Genomic DNA, 27,926 nt, shown 5'->3' with positions numbered 1-27,926 from the left:
CCTAGAACGACGAGGACACCTGCAATGGACGAGGCAATTCTTCGTGCAGTTGACGATAACCCTAATGTCAGCGTCAGTGAAGTTGCTGCTGTACAAGGTAACGTTGACCACGTCACTGTATGGAGAGTGCTACGGGAGAACCAGTTGTTTCCGTACCATGTACAGCGTGTGCAAGCACTATCAGCAGCTGATTGGCCTCCACGGGTACACTTCTGTGAATGGTTCGTTCAACAATGTGTCAATCCTCATTTCAGTGCAAATATTCTCTTTACGGATGAGGCTTCATTCCAACGTGATCAAATTGTAAATTTTCACAATCAACATGTGTGGCTGACAAGAATCCGCACGCAATTGTGCAATCACGTCAACAACACAGATTTTCTGTGAACATTTGGGCAGGCATTGTTGGTGATGTCTTGATTGGGCCCCATGTTCTTCCACCTATGCTCAATGGAGCTTCTTATCATGATTTCATACAGGATACTCTACCTGTGCTGCTAGAACATGTCCCTTTACAAGTACGACACAACATGTGGTTCGTGCACGATGGAGCTCCTGCACATTTCAGTCGAAGTGTTCGTACGCCTCTCAACAACAGGTTCGGTGACCGATGGATTGGTAGAGGCGGACCAATTCCATGGCCTCCACGCTCTCCTGACCTCAACCCTCTTGACTTTCGTTTATGGGGGCATTTGAAAGCTCTTGTCTACACAATCCCGGTACCAAATGTAGAGACTCTTTGTGCTCGTATTGTGGACGGCTGTGATACAATACGCCATTCTCCAGGGCTGCATCAGCGCATCAGGGATTCCATGCGACGGAGGGTGGATGCATGTATCCTCGTTAACGGAGGACATTTTGAACATTTCCTGTAACAAAGTGTTTGAAGTCACGCTGGTACGTTCTGTTGCTGTGTATTTCCATTCCATGATTAATGTTATTTGAAGAGAAGCAATAAAATGAGTTCTAACATGGAAAGTAAGCGTTTCCGGACACATGTCCACATAAAATATTTTCTTTCTTTGTGTGTGAGGAATGTTTCCTGAAAGTTTGGCCGTACCTTTTTGTAACACCCTGTATAGGCAATGCAGATGGCGCCATTATCCATCACGTGGTGTTGGCTATGAGACTGTCTCTGGTTATGTCAACATTCTCGATTGAAGGTAATAGATTGTCACGCTTCCGGTGCAATGCTGACATCCAAATTGTATCCAATATAACACCTTCCTTTTTCCTGTAAAAATTATTACTGTGTTTATCAATCTCGATAGCCTCTCTATACATGCTCTCGTAGTAATGGGAGATTTTAGGTATGATGCTTATCTCGCTGAATTTTATTTCATGATTACTTTCCTGGTAAACATGTTTTGCTACAGCCAATTTATCCATGTGACCCAGGCGGCAATTCCTCTTATGTTCAACAAGACGGGTGTTAATACTTCTCTTTGTGATTCCGATATAAAGCTGTCTGCAGCTACAAGGAATTTCGTATAACCTCAGTGTAGCCAAATGATGTCGTAGATCTTTTGCTGATCTTAAATATTCTTTTATTATTCCGGTGGGTCTAAAAATAGCTTCCACCTCATATGTGCTTAACACTTTCCCAGTGCAATCTGTGACCGTACTAATGAACGGAAAAAAATGTTGCCGTTCGGCGGCTGTTCATTGTTGCTCCTAATTCTCTGCCTAGAGCGAAGTGCTCGATCTATCTCCTTGCTAGCACTTCGCTCTAGGCAGTGGATCAGGAGCAATGACTAACAACAGCGGCCCAACAGCAGGCTCTAGGCATACAATCAGGAGCAACGATGAACAGCAGCTGCCCAGTGGCAAGGTTTTTCTTCCGTTCATTAATAAGGTCATTATTATGTGCACATGTATAGAGAGGCTATAAAAATTGATAAACACCATGATTATTTTAACAGGAAAGAGGAAGGTGTCAAATTGGATAAAATTTGGATATCAGCATTGCACCAGAAGTGTGATGATCAATTACTTGCAATCGAGAATGTTGGCATTACCAGACAGTCTCATAGCCGATGCCACATGATGGACAATGGCGCCTTCTGCATTGTCTATATAATCAGCACTTCCTCGAGTTCTCTTTGTAGTTCAGTCCATTACCTCAGAGGATATCTCCTGCAGTTGGAGACAAAACATCAGGGTCAAGTTTTATACATCGACCATGGCCTATCAACCCAGAAGTTTTAAGTGAAGAGTATCCAATACTGTCAACTCAAGCTGTAACACCAATGTATGCAGTCGACTTAAATTATATAAAACTTCCACTGTCATTTGTATGGTTACTGAAATTGCTGTCAGAATGTAAGAACACAGTGAATTGCTCAGTATTGTTCACAAAACATTCATTCTCACCCACATTCATTGTAACTTCTTTTGTTTTACTACATTCTACCACTCTGGGGATGGATGTTTACTTCCATCAGTATTTATTTTTTACTGTCATATGACAAGCAGCCCTTGTCAGACTGAGGTATTGCATGTAAGTGGCAATTATTTTGCTATAAGCTAGCAGTTGAAAGTGGTGCTTTTTTTTGTAGGAACATGCAGAAGTAACTTCTTCAACCTCTCTTCCTCACTCTCTCAAGGGAAACAATGTAACTACATTTGATAGCTTAAGAAAAGAGAAGTGCCGTGGTATAACAAAAACCAATATTTACAGGAAAACTTATCACAAAAACTGTGTCTGGCAACAAACCACCACCCATTCTAATAGCTAGTATAATTAATTTTCTACATGAAAGTGTATTGGCAACATTCAGATAAAACTTTGTATTGGTGTTCAGATCAAAGAAAACCATTGACTGATGAGAAAAAATGAACGGAAGTACCCTTTCATCAGTAATCTGAGGTAAGAATTTGGGCTAGCTTAAATTTAGCATTTAATTGTAGATTACACCTCATATCATTCAGCGATCCTCAGTAAGCTATTTATGACAGAACACAGGGGCCTCGCTGCTCTTTGGCGGGTTTGTACTTGGCTACCACAGAATCCCAGCCTTTGCAGCATCTCTTCCCTTCTGTGCTGCATGTCTATCCTCTTGCTATTCTTTTTCCCCTGTCATGGGGAACATGTCTGTGGTGTTTTTCGGAATGTGTTCCACATTTTCAAGGGCTGCCGTAATAACAAGTCTTACCACTTTTGTCCACCTTCTCCTATCATTCCTCCGTTTCGGCGTGTGAGGATCCTCTTTTTCTTCTTGCTCCCTGTGCACTCCTAAAGGCCGGGAGTTCTGAATTCTTCCCATGGTGTTATTTATGCTAGGCTGTTTGATGGTCTGACCGTGGCAGAAATCCTGATGTACCTCTCTGATCAGGGTGTCATTGCAGTCCATTGGGTGATGAGAAAGGCAGACGCATCCATAGTGTTCACATGCACTCTTTTTTCTTGCTTTTGGTAGGCTGATGCTTCAGTCCAAGATCAAAATACGCTATTAAGTTATCCCAGTTTGACTGTACATTCCGAACCCGATGCGCTGCTAACAGTGTCATCTCTACAACCACACTCGAATGTCTTGTCGACACCCGTCAAAATGTGTAACCAGTGGATGAGATTGTCCGCCTCTTTCTCCCATTGTATCAACTGCAGTGACGACCAAGCCGCCACCTCTCGAGATTGTCCTATGTATCTCGATGAGCAGGCTGTCCAGGACATCTTGGTAAAGGAAAAAGTGCCTTAGCCGGTCACTCAGAAGTTGTTGGCTAGTTTGAAACCCTGCATTCTACCATCTGGCACTTACAGTACTGTTCTTGCTACCTCTCGCTCCATGGACATGGTCATGCTGACATGCAAACTCAAATTCAGCACTGCAGTTGTGAAATCTCCCAGTGTCATGACAGCATTGCCGTCTCCTTGTCCAGTTCTGCGACAAGCCACCAAACTTTCGCCTCTTGGGCCGTAGTCACCTGCTACACAACCGGCAGGATGGAAATGACAGAAGGTATACTCCCTCAAAGACTTCCTACATCCCTTCACCCAACAAACATCTGAGTCTTCCTTGGCCAACCAGAAAGACTCCAAAAAGTCAAACAAAGGCAAACAATCTTCTCCTTGGTTGACTCGGAGATCCTCTTCGATGGTGTCGCCAAGAAATACCCTCGCCTGGCCAACCTCTGTGTCGCCAGTGCGCACCACCAACCGTTTTTCTGTCCTGGGCTCCACAGATCGACAGAGGGAGAATGCCGATGCCTCTGCAGCTCTCATATAGCATGATCCTCCAGCCTCTGCACCCTGTAGCAATGAGTCTTTGAAGGCTGGCACTCCGCAGCTGCCGAGGAATTTCTTCCCAGTCCATTTTGATTTTCCCCCTGAGGATGGCATTCCATCTCATGGGGGAGTCGTGCTGTTCATCAACCCATCTCCCTGACTACCAGCCTTCAAGCTGTTGCAGTTCAGCCTTTCCTTCTTCACTTGACCTTTTCCCTTTGTACCGCTTACATCCCTCCATCATTCGATGTCGCCAGGGCAGACTTCCTCCTGCTTGTTGGGCAGCTGCTTCACCCCTTTTTGCTGCTCGGTGAGTTTAATATGCACCATTCCCTTTGGGGTTCTCCCAGAACCTATCCTCTTGGCTGATCTCCTCAGTCAACTTAACCTCCTCTGCCTTAACACAGGAGCTCCCACGTTCCTTTCAGACTCCATGCACACCTATTCCCATTTGGACCTATCTTTGTGTCCTGCCCAACTTCCCCGTAGTCTCGAGTGGTCTGTTCTCCCTGACACATACTCAAGTGACTATTTCCCGTATGCTATCTGTTTACTGAGTCCTACCTCACCTACATGCACACCCAAATGTCAGCTTTCTAAAGCAACCGGACGCTTTACCCATCCCTCTCGACCTTCAACGAATATTTGCCCAGCTGTGATGATCAGGTAGAATATCTTACAAACGTTATCCTTACCATCGCAGAATGTTCCATTTCTTGCGCTTCCTGTTTTCCACGCTGCATCCTGGTCACTTGGAGGCCCCAAAGATGTGCTCTCCGTGTTTTTAAGCATCATCCTACGGTGGCAAACTGCATTCATTATGAACACCAGCATGCACAGTGTTGTCACATTCTTCGGGATAGCAATCAAGCTAGCTGGATTTCATTCACTAGTTCTTTTAACAGTTCCACTCCTTCTTCCGTCATGTAGGCCAACCTCCAACGGCTCTCTGGGACCAATATCCATTCCCCAATTTTCGGCGCAGCAGTAGCAGACACTTTCATAGTGGACACTATTGCTATCTCTAACAGCTTGGGCTGCCATTTTGCGGAGATTTCGAGCTCCTCCCACTGTCACCCTGCCTTCATCCATAGGAAACGAGCAGAGGAGGCTTGAGTGATGCCTCTCTCTTCTCAGAATCGTGAATGCTACAATTCTGCCTGTACTGTGAGGTAGCTAGCTCTTGCTCTCACTTTATCCCAATCTTCTGCCCCAGGGCCAGACGATTTTCATATTCAGATGTTGCGACACATTTCTCTTGTGGACAAGCACTTTCTGCTTCATACGTACGACCACATCTGAACAGATAGCACATTTCCCAGTAGTTGGCATGAAGCCGCCGTCATACCCATACCTAGGCCCATTAAGGAGAAACACCTTTCTTCTGGGCACAGTCCCCATTTTACTCATCAGCTGTGTTTGCAAGGCAATGGAACATATGATTTGTGACCAGTTGGTGTGGTGGCTCGAGCCTTGCAGTTTACTAACCACTGTACAGTGTGGATTTATAGCGTGGCATCCTGCAGTTGACCATCTCGTCACTTATTCACCCATGTAATAAATGGTTTTCTGTGGAAATCCCAGACTGTGGCCGTGTTTTTTGATTTGGAGAAAGCCTATGACACCTGCTGGAGGACTGGTATCCTCCGTAATCTCTACATGTGAGACTTTCATGGCAACATGCCTCGTTTCCTTCAGGAATTTTTAAAAGTCCAAGTAACCAAGGTACATGTGGGTCCTGCCTTATTGGACACCTTTTTCCAGGAAAATGGTGTGCTGTATGGTTCTGTCCTGAGCATTGTCCTCATTGCTATCACCATTAACCCTATAATGGCCTGTCTCACAGCGGGCATCTCCGGCTCCCTTTTCATTGACGATTCTGCCATCTATTGCAGTTTTCCACAGACTTGTGTCATTGAGCAGCATATTCAACGATGTCTCGATCATCTTCATTCATGGAGCATTGATAGTGACATTTGGCCATGCAGTTGGTTTGTTCCACCGTCTTTACATCTTGGACTGTTGCTCTGCCATTCATTGAAACTTTGAAATTCCTGGGGCTCACACTCTATAGGAACCTTTCTTGGTCCTCCCATGTGTCTTATCTGGCAGACCACTGTCTGCAATCCCTCAATGTCATTCTGAATCAAAGATAAAGCAATGGCTTTATACAGTCAAAAAAGTTTTTATTTCATTTCACAGCTGCAGCTGTTCGTTGAGAATGAGGCCATCATGACGAGTGAGATGTTTGACTGTATAAAGCCATTGCTTTATCTTTGATTCAGATTTCCTCATGCAGTTTACCGAAATGTTGTTTTCCTGTCACATCTTTGCTGTTTTCTTGTATGTCATAACTAACGTTTTTACGTTACAAAATGTATCTCTATTTAAAGCTGATAAATATGTAACTTCATCCTGTTATTATTAATGCTTACGTTATGCCTGAATCAGCTGCATCACAATTTCATGTGTCTAATTTTGAATGTACAGTAGCCTAGTTGTTTCTGCGGCTACTAGATGGCGCTCGTAGCAACACCATGTTTACTTGCCCACACTTTCTAAAGTGGGCACCTCAGTCTTGTTGCAACCCTTGTCCACAGTACGAGCAGCCCTTAGCGCCTCGTCATCTTACAAGTGTTCATGACATCGCCTTTCCGGCTTAAATCTCTTTTAATATGTGACTTGTAAGTACTGCATCTTTTCGAGTCAGTACAATCTTCAATTTTATTAATGTACTATATACCTAATGTTTTAGTACAGTTAGTCTAATTTTGAAGACGACGCTCATAGTAGCGTCGAAACCAGGTCAATTTTGACTTAATATTTGTGACCGAGGGCTTATTTGTTACAATATAATTCTGACACGGTCACTGAACCTTAGCAGCTATGTTCAAAGTTTTAAAACACAGATGGTTTTTTTTCATTTTAGTCGGTTAAAAATACAGTGGCAAGCATGCTTAGATGCTCTCCTACATGCATACAGTATGTTCCAAAATGATCTTCACAAACTTGATCATGTATATTGTATAAATAGGAGTAGGTAGAAAGATGGAGTTTATAGCATACAGTTCACACACATCTAAAGCTGATTTTTTTTCCTCATTTTCCCCACATTAGTTATTGACTGGCCATCCTCCAGCATTTGCAACAGTGTATGGAATGGTTTGTAAAGACCATATCTGACAACCAGGTCCTGCAAACCCTCACTTGGGTGGGACTTGACATAAACTGTGAGCTCGCATCAGAGCAGCAATGGCACAGTTCAATGAGGACTTCCTATGCTGGACATGGAACTGGATTGTTCCTTAGATAATCTGTGTGCTGCAGATTGCGTACTTATTTGAGGTGACCACCTATACTGAAATCTTTTAAAAGAAATTTGGGACACTTATTTGTTGTTGATTTAGCACTTATGAAATGATTTATCCTGAATCATATGTTCATTTCACCTTTATTGCTTTGCTGTTACTGAAAGAGTATTTTCCCAAATTAGCAATGTATGAAGCAATGACAAAAAACAGTTTGCTGTAGAAACTACGAAAGCAGTACTAGTGACTTAAGTGAATTATGATGAAACTTGAGGTGAATGTTTTCATAATGCTGTTGAAGAATATAGACATTTTGAAGAAAATTTACACCACTGATGAATATTGTATATCTGCTCACAGCCCTTCATCTTAGAAGGTACTATTAAAGTAGAAATTAATGTTCTTTTTGTAACACATTAAAGTGATAGTTTGCATCTATTACAGTCACTTAAGACTGTTTTGAAATCTTAAATTTTTTTAATATGTCCAAAATTTGGCTCTAGCAAATGTGGTCACCTTAACACATTGAATTCTGTTAAGCAGCTACTAAAATTGTAGGTATGTATCAACATTATGCCACAAACCATGCTTTTCTGCCAATTCCCATTTCTGAATATGTGCGATCAAAGTTGTGAAGACAATTTTAGAACACCCAGTATTTTCCCATACTGCTTTATTGAGACAACGAGAAACTACCACCAATGGAAAATTGCATACACTGTGATGCTGCCTCACTCACCAGACAATTGAATATCTTGTCATTTGCTTTCTACTCAGTGAGTTGCATAAAACTGATTCCATTTATATTCATATTCTTTACTGCAAATTAGTACTACACCTTAACATGAACATCTCTGTAATGCACTTTCACAAGCCCTTGTCACTCTCGTATATAACTTGTATCTGCTGGCGGATGGAGGCGTGCACCTGCTGGCATTGTCGACACTAAAATGCAAGTGAGGAAACATTCCCCCCCTGTCATGTCACTGCCACTCACACAATGTGATGGCCATGGACCAGATTATCAACTACAGACTTTATGTCTGGGAAAGTAATCCGATTTGACCCAGATCTTCAGCGCTTTTGAAGTTTTTGTCTGAGGTCAGCTATTTGAATGATGGCAGTCCTACCCCAGCAATAATGTCGGGTTAATTACACTTTAATTGCACCTGAAAAGTTTAACCCACAACAATACATGAATCAGTTTTAAATGATGAAAAGAAAAATTACTCCATTCAGTACATAATTAAATGAACACACATACTGCTTATTTTAACTTTGGCATACCCCTGTGATATATTTTCACTTAGGACCATTGTCTGTCAGTATAATGCAGCATTGCTTTAGTTCAACTAATTAAATTATTGCAGGCTGGTTTCACTCAGAAGACTGAATAGATATGGCTTGGTCATCTAAAATACTAAAGAGTGGTATCAGTTAAAAGATTAAACACATGTTCAACTGACAGAAAAACTGTTGACTGTTTACACTTGAAAAGGAAGAATGAATAATTGAGCCAATATGTAAAGCTATAATAGTGTTGAATCTTGTCATTTGATTGCTAGCATTTACTGACCTCACTTGAAAAAAGTAAATAAATAATAATCCATCCAACAGATAAAACTACAACCACCTGACATGGCGGTTTTCATTGGGTTGCTCCCACATACCGGTTTCATTCAAAGGAATGAATGAGTAGTCTGACCAATTGTATGATTGTTTTCATTTGGTTGCTCCTACAGTCTGTTTTCAATCAAAAGAATGAATCAGTGGTCCAATCAACTGAATCAATTGTTTTCATTCAGTTGCTACCACAGACTAGTTTCACGCAAAAGAAAGAATGAATAATTCAGTCAGTACACGTAACTACAACTGAAAGAAGTGATCGTTTTCATTCAGTAGTTCCCTTTACTATAGATCAGCCAAGAGAGTGTCCGAAAAGACCACAGAATTGTAGAGGCTGTACAGTATTTTCCAGCCCCACACACAGAAAAGGAATAGCTATCTTTCCTGGGCCCAGCAAGCTATTATAGGAAATATGTTCTTAAGTCACTGATATTGTGCCGTCACTAGCAAATTTAGTCGAGGATGGACTAAAATTAAATTGAGCAGCAGAGTGTTTAGTAGCTTTTAAGCAGCTAAAGGATGTATTAACAATGGGATCTGCGTTGGCCTTTCCAGACTATCAAAAACAAGTTATTCCATCTTGCGACACATTTAATCACTCATTGGAAGGTACTAAGGCAGGTGATATGGTTAAATATCCTGGGGCATATGACTCACATCAGCTAAACAAAGCAGAGAAAAATAACTTTCAGAAAAGGAAATTTTAAGACTTCTTTACAACGTAACTTATTTTAGATGCTATGTGCACTTGGCAGCCGAAACACTATGACCATCTTACCTAATAGCCAGTAGGTCCACCTTCGGCATGGATAACAGCGGGAATGCTTCATGGTGTGGAAGCGGTAAGGCCTTGGTAGGTCGCTGGAGGGAGTTTGCATCACACCTACACATACAAGTCACGTAATTCCTGTAAATTCCGGGGAGGGTGGCGATGAGCTCTGACACCATGTTCAATTGCATCCCTGATGTGTTTGATAGGGTCCAGATCTGGTAAGTTGGGGGCCAGCACATCAATTGGAACTTGCCACTGTGTTCCTTGAAACAGTCCATCACACTCCTGGCCATGTGACATGGCATGTTATCTTGTTGAAGAACACCACATGATCATCATGAAGTGGTATACGTGGTCTGCAACCAGTGTATAATACTTCTTTGCCATCATGATGCCTTGCATGAGCTCCACTGGACCCATGGACACCCATGTGAATGTCCCTATAGCATAATGGAGTGGCCACCAGCTAGTGTCCGTCGCGCAGTAGACGTGTCGAGGAGCTGTTCCCCTGGAAGTGACAGATTTGTCTCCTCCCACCAGTATGATGAAGGAGGTATCGGGTTTCATCAGATCATGCAATGCTCCACCACTATGCCAATGTCCAGTGCTGATGGTCACATACCCATTTCAGTCACAGTTGTCGACATCGTGGTGTTAACATTGGCACATGCAAGGGCTGTCGGCTGCTGAGACTCATTTTTATGAGTATTTGGTGTGCTGTGTGTTCAGATACACTTGTACGCTGTCCAGCACTAAAGTCTTGTGTTATTTCTGCCACAGTTCACCATCTGTCCTGTTTTACCCGTGTGTCCAGACTACATACATCAGATATCTGTAATGAGGGGTGAGCTCCCTATGCCACAATGTCTGGAGGTCATCTCGATTTCACCACATGTTGGAAGACTCTTTGAACAGCCGACAAGTCATGCAATTTCCAAAATGATTATACCAAGCCTCTGGGCCATCACAATCTATCCTCAGTCAAACTCATATAGATCGCACGCCTACTACATGTACTGTGCATTTGTCTTACTAGCAGTCATTCCTTGCCAAGTGAAGCTCTGCCACCTGAATAGGATTATATTGAGAGTAGGTCAGGGATCACAGTGTTCTGACTGATTGGTGTATATGTTAGGAGGTTAAGATCATAATAGACTATGCAGTGCTAAAGTTGTTATTAGGTTTAAAATCCTCATATGATGGGCTCTCGAGCTCAGCAATTTTGATTTTAATGTTGTACATCAGCCAGGTAAGACACACAGTAATACCGGGTGATCAAAAAGTCAGTATAAATTTGAAAACTTAATAAACCACAGAATAATGTAGATAGAGAGGTAAAAATTGACACACATGCTTGGAATGACATGGGGTTTTATTAGAACAAAAAAAAACAAAAAAACAAAAAAAAAACCATATTGCTAGACTTGTGAAAGATCTCTTGCGCGCGTCGTTTGGTGATGATTGTGTGCTCAACCTCCACTTTCGTCATGCTTGGCCTCCCAGGTCCCCAGACCTCAGTCTGTGCGATTATTGGCTTTGGGGTTACCTGAAGTCGCAAGTGTATCATGATCGACCGACATCTCTAGGGATGCTGAAAGACAACATCTAACGCCAATGCCTCACCATAACTTCAGACATGCTTTACAGTACTGTTCACAACATTATTCCTTGACTACAGCTATTGTTGAGGAATGATGGTGTACATATTGAGCATTTTCTGTAAAGAACATCATCTTTGCTTTGTCTTACTTTGTTATGCTAATTATTGTTATTCTGATCAGATGAAGCGCCATCTGTCGGACATTTTTTGAATGTTTGTATTTTTTTGGTTCTAATAAAACCCCATGTCATTCCAAGCATGTGTGTCAATTTGTACGTCACTATCTACATTATTCCGTGATATATTCAGTTTTCAAATTTATATTGACTTTTTGATCACCCAGTATAATGGGACCGTCAACAGTTTACATCACAATCACAGTTTGTTATTTACAGTGGTGTGTTATGTAAGAAAAAGCAGATAGGGGCTGTGAATAGCTGTATCAGCTGTTTCATGTGCAGATATTGAGACAAGCATGTGATTTAATGTTACTACGCCACAGAGGATGTAGAGCCACAGAATGCTTAGTTGCTGAAAATTAATGGTGGCAATCCAGAAAAAAGGATGTGGGCAAGTATGTAAGGAATTGTATACAATCCCCACAGCAAGCAAAATTGAGCCATCAGTGAATAACAGTGCAAAAGTTACCTGAGAACGGCATGCAGTTTCAGGTGATTGGAGTGGACATTCTAGGCCCTAATAAGCAAACTCCCAACAGTTGACCATTACATACTGTCCATTACAAATCACTTCTCACATTACCTGGTGACAACTGTCATTCCAAATTAGCAGACTGGAGCAGTAGCATAGGCTGTGGATGGGTTTTTGAGGTTTGAAATCCCAGAAAGCTTTGGCTATGGATCAAGGGATGAATCTTAAGTCAGAGTTAATGAAGCAGTTAAGTTAGCTACTGCAGGGAAAACAAGCATTTTGCATCAGCAGGTCATTAACAGAGCAGAACAAGTGTATTGGATTGACACGGTACCCCCTGAGTGGGAGGCCACAAGTTCAATCTTTACTAAGGCTAATTTAAAAGAGTTGTGTTAACAATTATGACAGGAAAAATATTAGCTGCTAATGATTCACTATGTGCATCAGGAGGGTGACATAAAATGAGTGTCCTGGAGGTGCAGAGATCAACCTACTTTGGGATATATGTATTATACCTTGCAAAATGGACAACATTGACACTCGAAAAATGTTCAAAACAAACCTTTCATGGTTGAACACCAAATGAGAAATGGTGCACCACAGTGATCACAGAAGTTTGCACCATCAAGATCAAAGGCAAACTCCTTGGGAGCTACAAACCATGCAGGGTTTCAGCTAGGTATCCACCCTTAAAGAATGCATATAGAATAATATTGGTGTAACAGGGTGTTGAGAACTGATGGAATTTGATGGCATGCAACCAAATGTGAAACATTCTGTCTTGGAGCTTATCATGAAACTGACTACCCTTTAAGGCATAGCTGCAGTTAGTGTGATAGTGTTTTATAGACACGGAAAAAACAGACATCCACAGGCTAAATTTGTGAAGTGGTTCCAAATGGTGTCAAGCGCAATGTAACACGCTTTTCAGGAGGGATGTTTGCTCAAAAGGAGTATGATTTTTATACAAGACCAGGACTCAAACAAAAGTAATTTATTTTGACCAGCTATTGGCCAAAAACAGTGATCATACCATAGTTGTAATTCATCTATGTCCACCTTCCCACTCTTGCTAGCTGTGACGTAAATACACTGAAGTCTCAAAGAAACTGGTATAGGCATGTGTATTCAAATACAGAAATATGTAAACAGGCAGAATGTGATGCTGCAGTCGGCAGTGCCTATATTAGACAACAAGTGTCTAGTGCAGTTGTTAAATTGGTTACTGCTGCTAAAATGGCATGTTATAAAAATTTAAGTGACTTTGAATGTGGTGTCATGGTTGGCACATGAGCAATGGGGCACAGCATCAGAAAAATGTTCAAATCTGTGTGAAATCTTATAGGACTTAAACTGCTAAGGTCATCAGTCCCTAAGCTTACACACTACTTAACCCAAACTATCCTGAGGACAAACACACACACCTATGCCCGAGGGAGGTCTCAAACCTCTGCCGGGACCAGCCACCCTTAGACAACACAGCATGTCCGAGGTAGCGATGAAATGGATATTTTCCAGTACGACCATTTCGAGGGTGTACCGTGAATATCAGGAACATGGTAAAACATAAAATCTCCAACATCACAGTGGTCAAAAAAAGATCCTGCAAGAACGGGATCAACGTCGACTGAAGAGAATTGTTCAGTATGACAGAAGTGCAACCCTTCCGTAATTTGCTGCAGATTTCAATGCTGGGCCATCAACAAGTGTCAGCATGTGAACCAGTCAATGAAACATCATTGATATGGGCTTTCAGAGCAGAAGGCCCACTCTTGTACCCTTGATGTCTGCACGACACAAAGCTTTACGCCTTTCCTGGGCCCATCGACACCGACATTGGATTGTTGATGGCTGGAAACATGTTGCCTAATCGGACAATCTCGTTTCAAATTGTACCGAGTGAATGGACATGTACGGGTATGCAGACAGCGTCATGACTCCATGGATCCAGCATGTCAGCAGGGGCTGTTCAAGTTGGTGGAGGCTCTGTAATGGTGTGGGGCGTGTGCAGTTGGAGTGATATTGTACCCCTGATATGTCTAGATATCACTCTGACAGGTGACACGTATGTAAGGTAAGCATTCTGTCTGATCGCCTGCATCCATTCATGTCCATTGTACATTCCGATGGACTTCCAGCAGGACAATGTGACACACCACACATCCAGAATTGCCACAGAGTGGCCCCAGGAACATCTTCTGAGTTTAAATACTTTCCCTGGCCACCAAACTCCCCAGACATAAAGATTATTGAGCATTTCTGAGGTGTCTTGCATTGTGCTGTTCAGAAGAGAGCTCGACCCCCTTATGATCGTACGGATTTATGGACAATCCTGCAGGATTCATGGTGTCAATTCCCTCCAGCACACTACTTCAGACATTAGTCGAGTCCCTGCCACATTATGTTGCGGCACTTACGCGTACTTATGGGGGCCCTACACAATATTAGGCAGGTGTATCAGTTTCTTTGGCTTTTCAGTGTATTACCTACTGTCCGTGCAAGATCACAAACATGATAAAGAATTGTAGGGAACTGAGCACCTCCAACTTTTTGCAGTATGATAAATAAATTTCCAGCCCATTTATCTTCGAGATTAACATTCAGCATAATTGTATATGAATGTGTTAAGCCATTGACTTTAGACAAATCTCTTTGTACCTCTACTTTCCAGGGTTCCTTTCATAGGCATTCCCTCTTCAAATCGTAGTTGGTCGGAGCTGAAAACAAATTTGTTACTGAACGATGGGATAAGTTTATCTCATTTACAAATTTTCGGGCCGATTCTGCAGTTTGCTGTACGTCACCAAGTTGCTTGAAATTTTGTTATCTGATGGCTTCCAATTCTGTAGCACTGTTTGGAGCTATGGAGAAATCCACTGCTTCCCTTGAAATCAGTGTAGTATATGTCACATAAAATTTGATCTGCATAATGTAGTAGGTCACTGTCACGCATGTCCTGTAAAGTGTATCAAGCACCTTGAAACGCACGAACACAAATTTATATATATATATATATATATATATATATATATATATATAAAAATGGAAGGAAACATTCCACGTGGGAAAAATTATATATAAAAAAACAAAGATGAGGTGACTTACCGAACAAAAGCGCTGGCAGGTCGATAGACACACAAACAAACACAAACATACACACAAAATTCAAGCTTTCGCAACAAACTGTTGCCTCATCAGGAAAGAGGGAAGGAGAGGGGAAGACGAAAGGAAGTGGGTTTTAAGGGAGAGGGTAAGGAGTCATTCCAATCCCGGGAGCGGAAAGACTTACCTTAGGGGGAAAAAAGGACAGGTATACACTCGCACACACGCACATATCCATCCACACATACAGACACAAGCAGACATATTTAAAGACCAAGGTGGAAAGTGTAACATGAGGTGAAATGAAAATGAAAATAAAAATAAAAATATATGGCGAGAGATAAAGGTGAACCGGAAAGAAACTGGAGATCTGGAATGAGAAAAGGCGAAAAGGTGTTGGTTACAGCTGGGCTATGTTGGACTTGGGTTGGTAGACAACGATGTGCATAAAGGTTAGGTGGTTGTGTTACCGCCAAAACACGTTAAAGGACGGAGAAATTCGGAAAAATTTCGAAAAAACTGCGTGTAGTATATTAAAAGGAGTGGTATTGTGGTGGCAGATTATGAAAATGAGGCTAACAATTGTCTGGCGAAGAAATAATGGCGTTAAAACCCGTGGGAAGCGGCTAAAAATGATCAGTGATGTGGGAAAAACGGAAATGGAAATAAAGCGAAAGTTATTAGAACTGGCCGAAATGGTTGTTTAAAAGGTGAAAGGAGCTGTTTGTGAACTAGAAACGGTGGATATTATAGCGGCGGTAGTGCTGAAAGCGGCAAAAAAATATTTTTTTGGTTATGGTTTGGAAGTGGGTTACGTATTATTGAGTATATATATATAGGCGGGATAAAATAGTATAGCAGATTACGGTAAAAAGGAGAAGGTGAATACAAAGTGAAACTACTGGCAAAAACAGAAAGAGGAAAATAAGACGACAGAAAAGATTTCGAAATGCAACAGTGACAATAACAAACGTAATTGTTGGATTCAAATTAATGATATCAATATAATGGAAGGAAACATTCCACGTGGGAAAAATTATATATAAAAAAACAAAGATGAGGTGACTTACCGAACAAAAGCGCTGGCAGGTCGATAGACACACAAACAAACACAAACATACACACAAAATTCAAGCTTTCGCAACAAACTGTTGCCTCATCAGGAAAGAGGGAAGGAGAGGGGAAGACGAAAGGAAGTGGGTTTTAAGGGAGAGGGTAAGGAGTCATTCCAATCCCGGGAGCGGAAAGACTTACCTTAGGGGGAAAAAAGGACAGGTATACACTCGCACACACGCACATATCCATCCACACATACAGACACAAGCAGACATATTTAAACTTTGGCAACTATTTTTGTAAATATGTCTGCTTGTGTCTGTATGTGTGGATGGATATGTGCGTGTGTGCGAGTGTATACCTGTCCTTTTTTCCCCCTAAGGTAAGTCTTTCCGCTCCCGGGATTGGAATGACTCCTTACCCTCTCCCTTAAAACCCACTTCCTTTCGTCTTCCCCTCCCCTTCCCTCTTTTCTGATGAGGCAACAGTTTGTTGCGAAAGCTTGAATTTTGTGTGTATGTTTGTGTGTCTATCGACCTGCCAGCGCTTTTGTTCGGTAAGTCACCTCATCTTTGTTTTGATTTGTGGTTTCCTGTTTGACAACGATGATGGATTACATGGCTCGGGACCCTGTTTGCACAGTTGAGCTTATACGACACCACACATTCCACTGGCTCATCCCGCAGAAATGCTAATATTTCATTTGCCATTCTGTGAAATTCTTTGGGTTCCTATCTGAAAAAATGTCAACTTTGGCAACTATTGTTGTAAATATAGTGCAGTGTTCAGTTTGTTTATCATTACCGTTGCTCTGCTTTGTATGAACACTACTAGCACTGTTGTGAGTTACTTGTCAACTAAGCAGTTCAGCTACACTTCTTAGCTTCATGCTGTCATCTGGTTGTCTACAAATGTCATGACATCCTCTAATGACTTACCAGAGGAAAGTGTGGCTGGGTTGGCATTACTGATGTCTAGAATAGGCAGTGAAACTCTAGGTAAGATATTCTCTGACTTTCCCTCTCTTAATGCACTTAATTGCTTACTTGGTTGAATATTATCTGAGTCATGTGATCTAGCTAAAGCGGGACTGTCTCCTGTGTGGTTAGTCTCTGTACTGATCATTGCAAAGAGTACACACTAGGACAGCAAGCAGTTGTAATAGGAAGGAAAAAAAAGAGTACCCAAAGAGCAATTATATTTGTTATCACATTACATTCATTTTCAGCTTGCTCTTATTTCTGTACACTGGCCATTCTACATCTACGTCTACTACACCTATATTTATACTCCGCAAGCCACCCAACAGTGTGTGGCGGAGGGCACTTTACGTGCCACTGTCATTACCTCACTTTCCTGTTCCAGTCTCGTATGGTTCACGGGAAGAACGACTGCCGGAAAGCCTCCGTGCGTGCTCGAATCTCTCTAATTTTGCATTTGTGATCTCCTCGGGAGGTATAAGTAGGCGGAAGCAATATATTCGATACCTCATCCAGAAACGCACCTCTATTGCAGAGTCCGCCACTTGAGTTTGCTTAACATCTCCATAACGCTATCACGCTTACCAAATAACCCTGTGACGACACGCGCCGCTCTTCTTTGGATCTTCTCCATCTCCTCTGTCAACCCGACATGGTATGTATCCAACACTGATGAGCAATACTCAAGTATAGGTCAAAAAAGTGTTTTGTAAGCCACCTCCTTTGTAGATGGACTACATTTTCTATGGACTCTCCCAATGAATCTCAACCTGGCACCCTTTGTTCCGCTATCATATAATCATACAATAAAGGATCCTTCTTTCTATGTTTTTGCAATACATTATATTTGTCTATGTTAAGGGTCAGTTGCTGCAATTTTCTAATGCTGCAACTTCTCTGTATACTACAGCATCATCCGCGAAAAGCCGCATGGAACTTCCGACACTATCTACTAGATCATTTATATATTGTGAAAAGCGATGGTCCCATAACACTCGCCTGTGGCATGCCAGAGGTTACTGTAACGTCTGTAGACGTCTCTCCATTGAGAACAACATGCTGTGTTCTGTTTGCTAAAAACTCTTCAATCCAGCCACACAGCTGGTCTGATATTCCGTAGGCTCTTACTTTGTTTATCAGGCGACAGTGCGGAACTGTATCGAACGCCTTCCGGAAGTTGAGGAAAATGGCTTCTACCTGGGAGCCTGTATCTAATATTTTGTGGGTCTCATGAACAAATAAAGCGAGTTGGGCCTCACACGATTGCTGTTTCCAGAATCCATGTTGATTCCTACAGAGTAGATTCTGGGTTTCCAGAAATGACATGACACGCGAGCAAAAAACATGTTCTAAAATTCTACAACAGTTCAATGTCAGAGATATAGGCCTGTAGTTTTGCGCGTCTGATCGACGACCCTTCTTGAAAACTGGAACTACCTGTGCTCTTTTCCAATCATTTGTAACCTTCCGTTCCTCTAGAGACTTGCGGTACACGGCTGTTAGAAGGGGGGCAAGTTCTTTCGCGTACTCCGTGTAGAATCGAATTGGTATCCCATCAGGTCCAGTGGACTTTACTCTGTTGAGTGATTTCACTTGCTTTTCTATTCCTTGGACAATTATTTCGATGTCAGCAATTTTTTCGTTCATGCGAGGATTTAGAGAAGGAACTGCAGTGCGGTCTTCCTCTGTGAAACAGCTTTGGAAAAAGGTGTTTAGTATTTCAGCTTTACGCGTGTCATCCTCTGTTTCAATGCCATCATCATCCCAGAGTGTCTGGATATGCTGCTTCGATCCACTTACTGATTTAACGTAAAATCAGAACTTCCTAGGATTTTCTGTCAAGTCGTTACATAGAATTTTACTTTCGAATTCACTGAACGCTTCACCTATAGCCCTCCTTACACTAACTTTGACATTGTTTAGCTTCTGTTTGTCTGAGAGGTTTTGGCTGCGTTTAAATTTGCAGTGAAGCTCTCTTTGCTTTCGCAGTCGTTTCCTAATTTTGTTGTTGAACCACGGTGGGTTTTTCCCGTCCCTCACAGTTTTACTCGACACGTTCCTGTCTAAAGCGCATTTTACAATTGCCTTGAACTTTTTCCATAAACACTCAACATTGTCAGTGTCGGAACAGAAATTTTAATTTTGATTTGTTAGTTAGTCTGAAATCTGCTTCCTATTACTCTTGCTAAACAGATAAACCTTCCTCCCTTTTTTTATATTCCTATTTACTTCCATATTCAGGGATGCTGCAACGGCCTTATGATCACTGATTCCCTGTTCTGCACATACAGAGTCGAAAAGTTCTGGCCTGTTTGTTATCAGTAGGTCCAAAATGTTATCTCCACGAGTCAGTTCTCTGTTTAATTGCTCAAGGTAATTTTCGGATAGTGTAATCGTTATGTCACTCGATGCTCTGTCCCTACCACCCTTCCTAAACATCTGAGTGTCCCAGTCTATATCTGGTAAATTGAAATCTCCACCTAAGACTATAACATGCTGAGGAAATTTATGTGAAATGTATTCCAGATTTTCTCTCAGTTGTTTTGCCACTATTGCTGCTGAGTCGGGAGGTCGGTAAAAGGAGCCAATTATTAACCAAGCTCGGTTGTTGAGTATAACCTCCACCCATAATAATTCACAGGAACTATCCACTTCTATTTCACTATAGGATAAACTGCTACTAACAGCGACAAACACGCCACCACTGGTTGCATGCAATCTATCCTTTCTAAATACCATCTGTGTCTTTGTAAAAGTTTCGGCAGAATTTATCTCTGGCTTCAGCCAGCTTTCTGTAGCTATAACGATTTCAGCTTCGGTGCTTTCTATCAGCACTTGAAGTTCCGGTACTTTACCAACGCAGCTTCGACAGTTGACAATTACAATACTGATTGCTGCTTGGTCCCCGCATGTCCTGACTTTGCTCCGCACCCTTTGAGGCTGTTGCCCTTTCTGTGCTTGCCCGAGGCCACCTAACCTAAAAAACTGCCCAGTCCACACCACACAACCCCTGCTACCCGTGTAGCCAACTGCTGTGTGTAGTGGACTCCTGACCTATCCAGCGGAACCCGAAACCCCACCACCCTATGGCTCAAGTTTAGGAATCTGCAGCCCACACGGTCGCAGAACCATCTCAGCCTCTGATTCAGACCCTCCACTCGGCTCTGTACCAAAGGTCCACAGTCAGTCCTGTTGACGATGCTACAGATGGTGAGCTCTGCTTTCATCCCGCTAGTGAGACTGGCAGTCTTCACCAAATCAGATAGCCACCGGAAGCCAGAGAGGATTTCCTCTGATCCATAGAGACACACATCATTGGTGCCGACATGAGCGACCACCTGCAGATGGGTGCACCCTGTACCCTTCACGGCATCCGGAAGGACCCTTTCCACATCTGGAATGACTCCCCCCGGTATGCACACGGAGTAGACATTGGTGTTTTTCCCCTCCCTTGCAGCCTGATGTTGGAGCTCCCAACTACTAGTAAGCCCACCCTCTGCGACCGCCCGGATCTTGCATACTGAGGGGCAACCTCTGGAACAGGACAAGCAGCCATGTCTGGCCGAAGATCAGTATCAGCCGGAGACAGAGCCTGAAACCGGTTCGTCAGACAAACTGGAGAGGCCTTCCATTCAGCGCTCCGGAATGTCTTTCGCCCCCTGCCACACCTCGAGACAACCTCCCACTCTACCACGGGTGAAGGGTCAGTCTCAATGTGGGCAGTATCCCGGGCAGCCACAGCCGTAGTTCAATCGGGGGATGCGTGGGACGAGCTGGCTGTCCCAGACGAACCCCTGTCCGGACCCCCACAGTGATGCCAATTGGCAACAGCCTCAAGCTGTGTGACCGAAGCCAACACTCCCTGAAGCTGGGAGTGAAGGGATGCCAACTCAGTCCACATCCGAACACAGCAGTCGCAGTCCCTATCCATGCTAAATATAGTTGTGCAAAGAACGTCTGAACTAATCTACAGGGAGCACAAACAATTCGACACAAAATTTAAACGGTTATTAAAATACAAGACTGCCTAGTAAATGCAGTAATGCTGCAACTTGCGCACTGCTGACACACTGCTCGGCGGCAGAAGGCTAACTGTACTGTCGGTAACGTACAAAGACTGTTTGAAAGAAATAAACAAACGACAGATGACTACGGGACTTTACACGTCACAGGTATTAAAATGCAAATCTGCCCCTGCTAAAAAATACGAAACTACACAATGATTTGATGGATTTAACTTAACAAGTGCGCTAAGAACACTCAAACAAATTTTCAACTTGACTACTACACTTATATGAACACTAAATAAGCCACTTGCTGCTACTTGCGCACTGCTGACCCACTGCTTGGCGGCAATCCCTTGCATAGTAGCCTTGTAAATTATACATATTGCATATCACGCCACTGACTGTACACACGAAGCACTGCATCCAATTAAAGTACTCTGCGGACACTTCACCTCTTGCAGCTCTACATCAGTCTCCTCAAGTTACCGCATTAAATACTCAAATCAGTTTTAGGTTTTCTAGCCTAAGTCTTTCTCTCTTAATGAAATTCCGGTCCTGTGCTACTTGTTCTGAACAATCTAGTGAAAACATGACATTTCATTGTCTTTAGCTCTCATTATGAGTACTTGCAGTAGATACTGTGCCGCTGGTTGTCTACCAGGATGTGATGTCAATGCAGTGTGACATAGTGTGCCAGAGGCGAAGTTCCTCTGGTGCTAGTGTGACAGTATGTCAGATAGTCATCATCATTTGTCAATTTGCTCATTGCTGAGTGTCGTGACCTCATTTCCTTATTCATTCTTACGTAGTTGAAACTTCAGACAATTGTCTTCATCCACAGCGATCGGCCTCTCTTAATATGATGTGTAGAGGCAGGCTGGTAATCTTCACTTGATCCAACCATCTGTTTGCAGCTGTCCCACATGGTATCCTACCCTCAGCTTTTCCCTGCGCAGTGGTCTTCTCTAAATTATCTCCTTTCCGTCTAAAGATGTGTGCAAGGAACTGAAGGTATCTTTGGCTGACAAGAGAAGGAAACCTTCTTGTGATTTTAAGTTCTTCTATTGAAATATCTCTCCTTTTTTGTGTCCACAGTACTCGTAGCATCCTCCACAAACACTGCATCTCGAAGGCATCAGTGCGGCTCTTATCACTACCCTTCACGGCCCAGATCTCACACCTGTATAAGAATACAGGAAACACCAATGCTTCTAACAAGTGCATCTTCATTGTCTTGGATATTGCCCAATTCTGACATATCTTAGTGAGTTTGACCATTACGACTCGGCCAAGAATGATTCGTCATCTTATCTCTTTATCAAACTTACTTGTGCAATTGATCTGAGAGCCTAGATACACAGAATCACTCACTATCTCCAGATTCCTTAAGCATCCTGTAAGTTAGTTTCGATCGATGCCTTGGCGATTTGTAATCATTAGTTTGGTTTTTTTCATGTTTATCTCTAAGCCAAGGTTTAGACTAAAATCTTTCACTCTTGAGAACAGATTACCAACTTCTTTCTCACTTCCTGCTATGAGTGTAGTATCATCTGCAAAGCGTAAATTGTTGACTTTCCTGCCGCCAATTGAAATCCCACCGTTCCAGCCATCGGCACTTTCCTTATTACACACTCTGTGTAGATATTGTACAGCTGAGGTGACAGTATGTCAAATAGTAGCTACAGTAAATCTGCGAAAGTGCTTTAATCATTTATGATAACCTTGTACTTCCAGTAAAGACAGTGGCAACAGTCTGTAACTAAATCTTTTGTTTGATTTTGTAGTGTGAGTGCAACTCTTAGTCAGGTAAGTATGTGATATACTGTGTACCAGCGGACAACACCTCCCCTCCAGCCCCTACCATCTGTCAACCACAATCTTATTTTATTAGGGCTGCATGTACAGTACTGGGTTCACCTCTGTTCTGAACCTCCGTAAATGTCCTTCTAGTGACTTTAAGGGGTGTTTCAGTTAGTGTAATGTTTTAAGCCTTAATTTCATGAAGACTCATGCCATTTCAAACTAGCAAATCTGACACAACCATAATCTATTTGATACATTTTGTGTAAAACTCCTCTGGATCCAAATGGATAAGAAATTAAAATGGAATCATCATCCAGTTAAATTGATCAAGAATATCAGTTTAGCATGTTTCGACATTAGAAGCAATGTTGATGTAAAGCCAAGGGTGTTGGCTCGTTTTGCATGTTGTCAGTCCGTGTTGTGTTACAGGATTGTCTTCTGGACTAATTCACTTAAAATGAATAAGATGTTTGTTCAGCAATAATAACATTATTTAAAATAGGTAACAGTTCATCTTGGAAAGATCTCTGTAACGATACTGAAGTTCTTACAACCACTTTACAGTCCAATTACCTTGAGATTTTGGAACTGATAAAAAAGTCAGTTTCAGCTGTGATTTGTACAGTTGCAATTCTACACGTGAAAATAATTTCATATAGAGCACTCCTTGAGTAAGATCTAAAGTGGAGTTGTGTACTCCATGCAATGGCATTCAGCAAGTTCCAAAGCAATATAAAGCAAGAGGTCGAGATTTCCTACCAGTTCTAAAGAAAATTAAAAATTTACCTGAATATTTGGTCAGGCTCAAATATTGAAATTTCTTGTTATCTGTGGCAGGCAAGAGTGTTCATTGTATAGTTGCATGATAAGTGGTAGTGGGTTTGTAGTAACTTTTCTTTGGTGGGAAATATGAAACTTCTGATAGAAGATAATTAGCAAGTATGTTATATAAAACTATTAGCAGCAGATTATGCTCAAAAGTATTGGCTTTCCTTCCAATTTGGTAGTTGAAAGTTATCTAATGTACGCATGAATAATATGGAACAGTATGGTGATAGTTTATTATTAAAGCAACGTACAGATAAAGTTTTTTAGAGTTGGTTTTCTTTTGTTAATGTATACCTTGACTCATTCCAAATCTATATAGAACGTACAGAACAAATGAATGAATGAGATTTTGAACTGAGATTGCACACATATATGTGAAATGTCCCCCCATGATCCATGGACCTTGCTGTTAGTGGGGAGGCTTGTGTGCCTCAGCGATACAGATAGCCGTACCGTAGGTGCAACCACAACGGAGGGGTTTCTGTTGAGAGGCCAGACAAACTTGTGAATCCTGAAGAGGGGCAGCAGCCTTTTCAGTAGTTGCAGGGGCAACAGTCTGGATGATTGAATGATCTGGCCTTGTAACACTAACCAAAACGGCCTTGCTGTTGTGGCACTGCGAACGGCTGAAAGCAAGGGGAAACTACAGCCGTCATTTTTCCCGAGGGCATGCAGCTGTACTGTATGATTAAATGATGATGGCGTCCTCTTGGGTAATATATTCCAGAGGTAAAATAGTCCCCCATTCGGATCTCCGGGCAGGGACTACACAAGAGGATGTCGTTATCAGGAGAAAGAAAACTGGCGTTCTACGGATCGGAGCGTGGAATGTCAGATCCCTTAATAGGGCAGGTGTGTTAGAAAATTTAAAAAGGAAAATGGATAGGTTAAAGTTAGATATAGTGGCAATTAGTGAAGTTCAGTGGCAGGAGGAACAAGACTTTTGGTCAGGTGAATACAGGGTTATAAATAGAAAATCAAATAGGGGTAATGCAGGAGTTGGTTTAACAATGAATAAAAAAATAGGAGTGCGGGTAAGCTACTACAAACAGCATAGTGAACGCATTATTGTGGCCAAGATAGACACAAAGCCCACGCCTACTACAGTAGTACTAGTTTATATGCCAACTAGCTCTGCAGATGATGAAGCAATTGATGAAATGTATGATGAGATAAAAGAAATTATTCAGGTAGTGAAGTGAGACGAAAATTTAACAGTCATGGGTGACTGGAATTCGACAGTAGGAAAAGGAAGAGAATGAAACGTAGTAGGTGAATATGGATTGGGGCTAAGAAATAAAAGAGGAAGCCACCTGGTAGAATTTTGCACAGAGCATAACTTAATCATAGCTAACACTTGGATCAAGAATCATAAAAGAAGGTTGTATACATGGAAGAACCCTGGAGATATTAAAAGGTTTCAGATAGATTATATAATGGTAAGACAGAGATTTAGGAATCAGGTTTTAAATTGTAAGACATTTCCAGGGGCAGATGTGGACTCTGACCACAATCTATTGGTTATGACCTGTAGATTTAAACCGAAGAAACTGCAAAAAGGTGGGAATATAATGAGAGGGGCCTGGATAAACTGACTAACCCAGAGGTTGTACAGAGTTTCAGGGAGAGCATAAGGGAACAATTGACAGGAATGGGGGAAAGAAATACAATAGAAGAAGAATGGGTAGCTTTGAGGGATGAAATAGTGAAGGCAGCAGAGGATCAAGTAGGTAAAAAGACGAGGTCTAGTAGAAATCCACGGGTAACAGAAGAGATACTGAAATTAATCGATGAAAGGATAAAATACAAAAACACAGTAAATGGAGCAGGCAAAAAGGAATACAAACGTCTCAAAAATGGGATCGACAGGAAGTGCAAAATGGCTAAGCAGGGATGGCTAGAGGACAAATGTAAGGATGTAGAGGCTTATCTCACGAGGGGTAAGATAGATACTGCCTACAGGAAAATTAAAGAGACCTTTGGAGAAAAGAGAACCACTTGCATGAATATCAAGAGCTCTGATGTAAACCCAGTTCTAAGCAAAGAAGGGAAAGCAGAAAGGTGGAAGGAGTATATAGAGGGTCTATACAAGGGTGATGTTCTTGAGGACAATATTATGGAAATGGAAGAGGAGGTAGATGAAGATGAAATAGGAGATACGATACTGCGTGAAGATCAGTTTGGATTCCGTAGAAATGTTGGAACACGTGAGGCAATACTGACCCTACGACTTATTTTAGAAGAAAGATTAAGGAAAGGCAAACCTACGTTTCTAGCATTTGTAGACTTAGAGAAAGTTTTTGACACCGTTGACTGGAATACTCTCTTTCAAATCCTGAAGGTAGCAGGGGTAAAATACAGGGGGCGAAAGGCTATTTACAATTTGAACAGAAACCACATGGCAGTTATAAAAGTCGAGGGGCATGAAAGGGAAGCAGTGGTTGGGAAGCGAGTGAGACAGGGTTGTAGCCTATCCCCGATGTTATTCAATCTGTATATTGAGCAAGCAGTAAAGGAAACAAAAGAAAAATTCGGAGTAGGTATTAAAATCCAGAGATAAGAAATAAAAACTTTGAGGTTCGCCGATGACATTGTAATTCTGTCACAGACAGCAAAGGACTTGGAACAGCAGTTGTACGGAATGGACAGTGTCTTGAAAGGAGGGTATAAGATGAACATCAACAAAAGCAAAATGAGGGTAATGGAAGGTAGTCAAATTAAGTCGGGTGATGCTAAGGGAATTAGATTAGGAAATGAGACACTTAAAGTAGTAAAGGAGGTTTGCTGTTTGGGGAGCAAAATAACTGATGATGGTCGAAGTAGAGAGGATATAAAATGTAGACTGGCAATGGCAAGGAAAGCGTTTCTGAAGAAGAGAAATTTGTTAACATCGAGTATAGATGTAAGTGTCAGGAAGTCGTTTCTGATAGTATTTGTATGGAGTGTAGCCATGTATGGAAGTGAAACATGGACGGTAAATAGTTTAGACAAGAAGAGAATAGAAGCTTTCAAAATGTGGTGCTACAGAAGAATGCTGAAGATTAGATGGGTAGATCACATAACTAATGAGGAGCTGTTGAATAGAATTGGGGAAAAGAGGAGTTTGTGGCACAACTTGACTAGAAGAAGGGATCGATTGGTAGGACATTTTCTGAGGCATCAAGGAATCACCAATTTAGTACTGGAAGGCAGCGTGGAGGCTAAAAATCGTAGAGGGAGACCAAGAGATGAATACACTAAGCAGATTCAGAAGGATGTAGGCTGCCATAGGTACAGGGAGATGATGAAGCTTGCACAGGATAGAGTAGCACGGAGAGCTGCATCAAACCAGTCTCAGGACTGAAGACCACAACAACAACAAATGTGAAATGTTGTGTTTTCTTTGAAACCAGATGTAAAGTTACACTGTCAAGCAAAATCTTCTAGGATTGGAAACTGCAAATAGTGTCATCATTTGTCATTTTAATCATGGCATGTGAATTCTCAGAACACTTAAACAGTTACTTCTACAAATAGTCTAGGTAATTTGAACAGAATAATAAAAATAGAAAATTTTATGACATGAACAGATTATTTCAGTGTATATTTTTAATATTTGTCTTTGTCTAGCAGTTTCAACATACTGGAAAGTTTCTTTCTGTTTCAGAAATCAATTTCAGAAGGACGATTTAAGGAATTAAGAGATAGTGTGAATACTCTGCGACGAGATCTAAATAAGGACATATATAAAAATGCAGAAAAAAAATACAATGATCTGCAGCGACAAATTAAGGTAATTTTTGTAGTCTTTTTGTACTATGGTGGAATCATTATGTCTAAGAAAATTATTTCTTAAATGAAATGATAACCAAGTAGAGACATTATTTAATTCTATTTTTTGGGGAATGCACTCCAAAAAACATTTGCAATAGCAAATTGAAATAAAAACCTTAAATTTCTAGATAAAAATTTCCTGATTCCCTGCAGTA

General features: G+C 41.7%; 1 protein-coding gene across 2 annotated transcripts in view; it reads left to right on the top strand.

Moving 5' to 3' along the window:
* The window catches only part of LOC124544662 (DNA repair protein RAD50), a 251,508-nt gene that overhangs the window by 206,342 nt on the left and 17,240 nt on the right, over window positions 1-27,926 (top strand). For both annotated transcript variants that reach the window (XM_047123280.1, XM_047123281.1), the window contains one exon: window positions 27,605-27,730. In XM_047123280.1, the coding sequence (XP_046979236.1) occupies window positions 27,605-27,730 (126 nt within the window). The remainder of the gene's footprint in view (window positions 1-27,604; window positions 27,731-27,926) is intronic.

This window comes from Schistocerca americana, chromosome 8 (assembly GCF_021461395.2).
Source record: "Schistocerca americana isolate TAMUIC-IGC-003095 chromosome 8, iqSchAmer2.1, whole genome shotgun sequence".
In the NCBI taxonomy this organism is placed as follows: Eukaryota; Metazoa; Arthropoda; class Insecta; order Orthoptera; family Acrididae; genus Schistocerca; species Schistocerca americana.
The sequence above is the reverse complement of the archived record's forward strand: the minus strand, read 5'-3'. Positions and strand labels throughout refer to the sequence as shown.